The sequence below is a fragment of the Dreissena polymorpha genome, chromosome 6 (genome assembly GCF_020536995.1).
Source record: "Dreissena polymorpha isolate Duluth1 chromosome 6, UMN_Dpol_1.0, whole genome shotgun sequence".
NCBI classification, from domain to species: Eukaryota; Metazoa; Mollusca; class Bivalvia; order Myida; family Dreissenidae; genus Dreissena; species Dreissena polymorpha.
Genome location: NC_068360.1, coordinates 97,982,821 through 97,991,234, shown reverse-complemented (window position 1 = coordinate 97,991,234; position 8,414 = coordinate 97,982,821). Strand labels below are relative to the sequence as shown.

General features: G+C 37.0%; 1 protein-coding gene across 1 annotated transcript; it reads right to left on the bottom strand.

The window, feature by feature from the left end:
• Nucleotides 1-1,128: 1,128 nt before the first annotated feature.
• LOC127835927 (uncharacterized) lies at nucleotides 1,129-5,797 on the bottom strand. Its single transcript, XM_052362348.1, has 2 exons — nucleotides 5,421-5,797; nucleotides 1,129-1,400 (listed from the first exon to the last, which is right to left on the bottom strand). Exons 1-2 carry the CDS (start codon nucleotides 5,521-5,523, stop codon nucleotides 1,129-1,131), a joined length of 375 nt encoding a protein of 124 aa, XP_052218308.1. The 5' UTR covers nucleotides 5,524-5,797.
• Between the last annotated feature and the right edge of the window lie 2,617 nt (nucleotides 5,798-8,414).

The window sequence follows — 8,414 nt, the reverse complement described above, 5'->3', positions numbered from 1 at the left end:
TACTAAAGATTTATTTAATGTATATTATTTTTCTTGTGCACTTTTTTATGTGAAGTTCCGCCCATAAAAATAACTTTCGGCTGTTCTGTCGATCAGATCCGCGACTATCATTCAATTATTATATTACAGGGTTATTACGCTGGTGGAAAATGTATCGGTATGTTGTGTTGAGTTACAGCGCGTGCATTCAGACGCGTCTTTTCAGATGTGTCTTTAATCCGCTGTTCACAAGTTTTTGATTCTTGGTCTGACTTGCAATAAACCGGTCCTGACCGGTTTAGAGACTGCAGCGAATGGTTTATCACACCTAATCGAGATAAGAATGTCATTAGGGTGTTTTAGCATGTACACTGTGTAAACGATTTCATGACATGGGAATTTTAATAGCAAACAGAATTGGACCGACTGTTTGGGATTTTCAATCGGTCTTTCATGACCCCAATCGGTCCAGGACCGACAAAACCAAAAAAAATATGATCATATATCAAGAGATGTGTAAGTCAGAAACACAATGCCCCCTATTGCGCCGCATTGAAATAAAATTGCTATGTATCATTCGGCAGGTATAGAAATCATCTCCCTTTAAAGCTTATTACTTCCCTTGAATTTTGTCCAATCCAACCGGGGGGGGGGGGTGGGTGGGTGGGTGGGTGGGGGAACCTAAACGCAGATTTCGAGCATTTTTCTAAACCTAAACGCAAAGTGTGATTGTAAGACGGACAGACAGACAGTCCGATCACTATATGCCCCTTTTTCTTCGAAAGGGGGCATAAAAATTGTATGCGCATGGAAAGGTGTTGTTCAGATACACATGCATATCAAATATGAAAGCAATTTCTGCAGGGACACAGTAGTTATGAGCCTTTTTCGAATCGCGGTCGCAGGTTTTGAAACCTGAACGCTGACCTAAAGTTCAAGGTCACAGGGGTAAAAAATTGTATGCGCATGGAAAGGTGTTGTCCAGATACACATGCATACCAAATATGAAAGCAATATCTGAAGGGACACAGTAGTTATGAGCCTTTTTCCAAAAATGTGACGCCGCCGCCGAAACCGCCGAAGCAAGTAACACCTATATGTTTCCTGACCATAGTCAGGCGACACAATTATAGCAATATGTACTAGCACTTACTTTTTTCTGTCAAACGTTGACAAGATATGTCCGAAGTTAGAGGTGGTGAATCTCAACTTGCGATCAGCTGCCCATAAGGCATTTATCCTCTGGCCAATAGTTGCTGCAGCTGTTTTGTTGACCTTTTCGCGCGACACCAGCAGCTGTCGTCTCAGCCATGTGCGTGGGTCCTCAGCTCCCAGATAATCAGGATGGATCACCAAGTCATCAAGGAGAGACACTGGTACATCCCGTGTCTTTGGCTCCTCTGCCAAAATCCAATGCAGAGCTGCAAACATAAACAAGAGGGCCATGATGGCCCTGAATCGCTCACAGGGCTCAACATTAACCTCAAAACCAACTTGCCCTGCCGGGAAAGTACTTAGAAAATCTACTTGCCCTGAACGTAAAGTCACTTGCCCAAACATGAAATATCACATTAACTGTAAACCTCATATTTTTTTATAAAGATCAAAATGATACACCACAAAACCTTTTTTATTTTTGAAAATTTAACAAATGATTACAGCAATTAAAGTCTAAATTTAATGCTCTTTGTTCTTTTTTGCACTTGCCTGGGCGGACAACTAGATTATAAAACAAGAGCACCGCCTTGCGGGTGCAGACCGCTCATCTATTTTCTTTTCAAAGGTGAAGGGACTCTCATTTTTAATCACAAACGAGGGAGGGGTGGAGTGAAGAGGGGTTTATAGTGTGGGGTTGTGGACATTTATTACATTATCATCCAAAAAAGCGAAAAAAAAAATAGGGGGCGGGTGGAGGGGGTGCGGGGGGCGATGGGGGGGGGGTATTTTTTGGGTGCGATGGTTGGACGGTATTTCAAACATAACCGTTTAAAAAAAAATGAGTGGGGGGGTTATTTTGTGATGGGGGTGGTGGTAATTTGTGAGATGAGAATAAAAAAAAAAAAAATCAAAAAAAAAAATTGGGGGGGGGGGTGGGGTGGGGGGGTGGGGTGGGGGTATAGTGTGAGGGTGTGGTGGTCATTTGTGAGATGATCTTAAAAAAAAAAAAAATTAGGGGGGGGGGAGGGCGGAGGGGGGGAGGGCATGGGGGATGGTTTGGGTGGTGTCTATTGTGGTATGTCAGGTAAGAGTAGTTTCGTCAAAGTATCAATCAAATCTAATCATAAATAAAGAAGTTATGGCAATTTTAGCAAAATTTAATAATTTGACCTTGAGAGTCAAGGTCATTCAAAGGTCAAGGTAAAATTCAACTTGCCAGGTACAGTAACCTCATGATAGCATGAAAGTATTTGAAGTTTGAAAGCAATAGCCTTGATACTTAAGAAGTAAAGTGGATCGAAACACAAAATTTAACCATATATTAAAAGTTACTAAGTCAAAAAAGGGCCATAATTCCGTAACAATGACAACCAGAGTTATGCAACTTGTCCTTTTACTGTACCCTTAGTTTGTGAGTGTTCCAAGTATGAAAGCAATATCTATGATACTTAAGGGGTAGAGTGGACCAAAACATAAATCTTAACCAAATTTTCAATTTTCTTAGTATAAAGGGCCCATAATTCCGTCCAAATGCCAGTCAGAGTTACATAACTTTGCCTGCACGGTCCCCTTATGATAGTTCATAAGTGTTGCAAGTATGAAAGCAATAGCTTTGATACTGTAGGAATAAAGTGGACCTAAACACAAAACTTAATCAAATTTTCAATTTTCAAGTATAAAAAGGGCACATAATTCTGTCAAAATGCCAGTCAGAGTTACATTACTTTGCCTGCACAGTCCCCTTATGATAGTTAGTAAGTGTTGCAAGTATGAAAGCAATAGCTTTGATGCTTAAGGAATAAAATGGACCTAAACAGAAAACTTAACCAAAATTTTCAATTTTCTAAGTATAAAAAGGGCACATAATTCTGTCAAAATGCACGCTAGAGTTACCTAACTTTGCCCGCCCAGTCCCCTCATGATTGTAAGTAAGTGTACCAAGTTTGAATGCAATAGCATTGATACTTACTGAGAAAAGTGGACCTAAACGCAAAACTTAACCAAAATTTTCAATTTTCTAAGTATAAAAAGGGCACATAATTCTGTCAAAATGCACGCCAGAGTTATCTAACTTTGCCTGCCCAGTCCCCTCATGATAGTTAGTAAGTGTACCAAGTTTGAATGCAATAGCATTGATACTTTCTGAGAAAAGTGGACCTAAACGCAAAACTTAACCGGACGCCAACGCCGACGCCAAGGTGATGACAATAGCTCATAATTTTTTTTCAAAAAATAGATGAGCTAATAACTTGCCAGAACCCAACTTTTACTTGCCAGGGGCAATAGGACAACTGCTAATGTTGAGCCCTGGCTCACCTGACTAACCAAATACAATCCCAACCCAGATTTCATCAAGATAAACATTCTGACCAAATTTCATAAAGATTAGATGAAAACTGTGACCTCTATTGTCTACACAAGGTTTTTCTATTATTTGACCTAGTGACCTAGTTTTTGACCCCAGGTGACCCAAATACAGTACACTCCACGCGTTTTCCCCAAAAAACGCGCTCCCTCCACAGGTTTTTTCTGCTAGAGAGTGTTCACGCGGCGTTGAGAGAGCGAGGTGAACTCGATAAAACGCTCGGTGTTACGCCGCGTTCGCTAATTCCCGCTGCGTGTATTACTTTAGCCTAGTCGGTAAATTCAGACAATTTCCATTCTTATCAGTGACCGCCACGCAACGCCGCGTTAGCAGTGTGCTACTGGGCATGCCATAAAAATAAAAACATTGTTATAATAAATTGTTTAAATACTGTAGTACATGTATAAAAAAAGAAAATTGTATAGAAAATTAATACGTATAAAAATTATGTTTTTTAATTCACAGGTACGTCTACAATATGAATGAATATAAGACATTTGACAAATTAATATTTAAATCATTACACATAAAACACAAGAATAAATGTTCCGTAAAATTTCCAAATGACAATAATAATTAGTAATCCGAACCACACTACGATTTTTAATGTTAACATGACTTTTACAAATGCTTCCAATATACAGTCATCATGTATATTTCCCGACAAAAGCGCGCGAAAATTATGCTGCAATGTACAAGGTCAAGGTATACTCCTGCAAAGCGTGCGTGTATTGATTTTTTTATACCAACTTTGTAGCGCAGAGAACATTGAATTTTGTTGATTTCAGTTAAAAGTTTCTAAGGTATTTTTTAACAAAATTATATTGCGAATAAGTTGATATTTCCTCCAAAATAATTTCAAATCGAACACGCCGAATCTTTATCGTTATGGTATTTTAGTAGAGTAATTATTTTAACAGTAATTGTACTGTAAACTGATTAAAGAAGACATCTGGGCGGAACTGGATTTTAAGTGTTTGACGTTATGAAAATACGCAAAGCTTGTCTACTGACCTATTGTGTAGACTGCTGTCTGCAGTGTTTTGACAAAAGGGATTAACATGTGTGAATGTCACTCTGCCTATTTGGTCCATAATTACTGGTAAACATTGTTTTGAATGTCGACGCAACAAGAATACAGCTGTGAATATTAAATGCAACTATCAACTCAATAGTTACCACCTTCTTCTAGCAATAAATGGAATAACCTACCTACAAAGAGAAAATAAATGCATTAGCGAGCAGAGAATTGACTTTGTTCCGACAATTAAAACCATTCCTTCATGGTTTCATAAAGATAAACATTCGGACCAAATTTTATAAAGATTGGATGAAAACTGTGTCTACACAAACAAATTGTTGACAGACGCACATACGCACACACAACGGACGCCGGACATCACACGGTCACATAAGCTCACCATGTCACTTCGTGACAGGTGAGCTAAAAAGAACAAGTCAAATATAAGCAAAAGACCATTAAAACTGCTCATGATTTTTTAAATACAAACAAGACCATGATTGTGGTATTGATTATTTTTGATATACCAAGGATTTTTTGGTATTATTATTTATAAGTTATACTATCACAACTACATAATTGCCAATTAGATAGCTTAATAGGTAATATCTCACTATTTGTACAGCATAACTTTTTATCAAAATCATTGTTTTACATATACATATATATATTCAAACGCTTTAAATACATAGCTGAAACACTCATACTAACAGGAACCACAAATGGTAACAGTAGCCGAAGATGCAACAGGAACCAATAATGCTAACAGGAACCAATAATGCTAATAGGAACCAATAATGCTAACAGGAAACAATCAAAATAACATGAACCATTGAACCAATCATGATAACACTGTAACAGGAACAAAACATTCTTACAGGGACCACTTATGCAAACCTGTAAAGCGACTCAACTGCCCAAGTTGTTTATAAATAACAGTTCTGTCATCATCTGAGACAGATCTGTTTAGAGCCCTGAGTAACGAGTAAAAAAGGTACATTGCATTTAGACATAATTATGAATACAATTATTATCCCGAGTTAATGAATACATCTAGTATGGTCCAATTAAGAACAAGGGCTGTTTGTAAAACACGCATGTCCTCCAAATGGGCTGTCAGTTGTAGTGGCTTAAGGTCACTGTGACCTTGACCTTTGACCTAGAGTCTTGAAAATCTATAGGGGTCATCTGCCAGCCATGATTAATGTACCTATGAAGTTTCATGATTCTAGGCGTAAGCATTCTTGAGTTATCATCTGAAAACCATTTAACTGTTTCGACCTTGACCTTTGACCTAGTGACCTGAAAATTAATAGGGATCATCTGCCAGTCATTATCAATGTACCTATGAAGTTTCATGATCCTAGGCGTAAGCGTTCATGAGTAATCGTCCGCAAACCATTATATTGTTTCGAGTCACTGTAACCTTGACCTTTGACCTAGTGACCTTGAAATCAATAGGGGTCCTCTGCCAGTCATGCTGAATGTACCTTTGAAGTTTCATGATCCTTGGCGTAAGAGTTCTAGTGTAATCATACGGAAACCATTTTACTGTTCGAGTCACTGTGACCTTGACCTTTGACCTGAACATCAATAGGGGTCATCTGCCGGTCATGATCAATGTACCTATGAAGTTTCAAGATCCTAGGCCTAAGTGTTCTTGAGTTATCATCCGGAAACCATTTTACTGTATCGAGTCACTGTGACCTTGACCTTTGACCTAGTGACCTGAAAATAAATAGGGGTCATCTGCCAGTCATGATCAATGTACCTATGAAGTTTCATGATCCTAGGCCTAAGGGTTTGTGAGTTATCAACGTGAAACCATTTGGTGGACCCACTGACGGACTGGCATGTGCAAAAAAATATACCCCCTCTTCTTAGTAGGGGGGCAATTTTATTATTTCAAAATAAAAGCTGTGAGATGACATTTTTCTAATCATTTTGAAATTCTTTTGCTCTTTTACCTGTATCCAGGCTGTTTTGGTACATTTCCGCCATCGTCAGTTTTCTTGGGTTGTGCAGATTTCGGAAACTTGATCCAGGAACACTTAATCAGTCAGTTTTGCTAGCTCTCTTGTATCTGTATCATGAATTAATTTAATTAAAACTTTTCAAAGCTTTAATACATACAAGACATACTTAACACTTATAGTAACAAATAAGCATTTGCCTCTAGATTCCTTGTAAGGATATTTGTGTTTATTACGAAGAACTTACAAATGTAATTGTTAGCATGAATAGTAAACAGATATTTATTTTCTCTTAGTATATTTACAACCTGTTTCAAACATGAACAATACAAATATATGTTTTTTATGCATTACCCAAACAATAAAGCAGCAGCCACATGATGACATTTGAAATCCCTCATTGGACCCTGACATGTCGATGATTGTATCACGCTGTTGTCCTCTGGATCAAGGTGAATCTATTGAAAAATAAAAAAAATCTTAATGAGACGCCATTACAAAATGAAGACTTCGCAACGAAACAATTAACATCCACAAAATGAATGAACATCGTAAGAGACGAAATGAACACTACAATATACAGGGGATTACATTCAATACAGATAAATATGAATCATTGCATTTACGAGTACGATTAACATTTTCCTTTATCATAGTAATTCGGATGTATATAACTATCCGTAACATTATATGATGTATTTTTCATCGAAGCCTGGACGCTGGCACGGATTACACGCAGTTCGACTATAAAGAATTTCAAAACCCTGTTGCTTTTAACCGAAGCTTCACTCTTTCAACTTAATTTAACATGAGATTCAACGTAGTTGGACCATTAAATTATTCATTGATATGGCTATTCTGATATTTTGTTTGTACCCGGAAGTTGGAGATCTCATGAAATATCGGTGGTCACATTACAAGACTTACATACAGTGTTCATTCTAGACCGCGCGATTGCGCGATTCGCGCTATTTTTTCAAAGATCGCGCACATCTGCAGCATGTGGGCGAGAAAATTCGCGCACTCGATATCCGTTACGGGTTTTTTAAACTGTTAAATTCTGCTTCGCGTATTTATTGAGAAAAACACCGGAAATCAAAGGGAATTAACTCTTCGATTCACGGGTTAATAAACTTTAAAGAACTTTCGTTTAAAATGATACTTGGGTTAATTAAAAAATATGAAATTTCGTTAAAAAAATAAAGGGATGCGACTCGTTAATGATTAAGGAAGAAAATTGTCCTTTGATACTGGAATGTAAAAACTTAATTCTATACATTAATTAAGACACTTACATGACTTAGGTTTTAATATCATATCATCATTCATATCATATCATGATAGACAATCAGTATTTTTTTTTTTTTTGTTTTAAATGATACAGAAATATCATGTGAGCAATTATTTTCATAATCCTTTGTTTTTATTTAAGTCAGCAATATACATTGTACTATGGAAAGTGCAGTTATATTTAACAGCAGTTACAATGGTATTTCACTGACTTGACTGTTTTAAGTAATGTAGAAGTTAAAACAAATAAACATAAAAACGAAAATGAAAACATATAAATGGTACTTGATCAATTCCCCCCCATTTGTGAAAAATCCCCCCTATTTTTCAAAGTGAGGGGGGAAATTCCCCCCTACTTTTCGATTTCTAGAATGAACACTGTACATATAATATATATTGGCCACTAGTATCAGCCTTCTATATAGGGTATGTACGTCTTGAAATGTGACAAACGATATAATTAACAATATAACACTTAGAATGATATTATTAAATCCATAATTCCATAAATACAATAAACAACATAGACAATTATAAATTGTACAAAACATATCAAACAACAATTAACATCATAACATTGACATGTCATACCAAATTGTGGATTTGACTCGTACATCCGTCGTTCTGA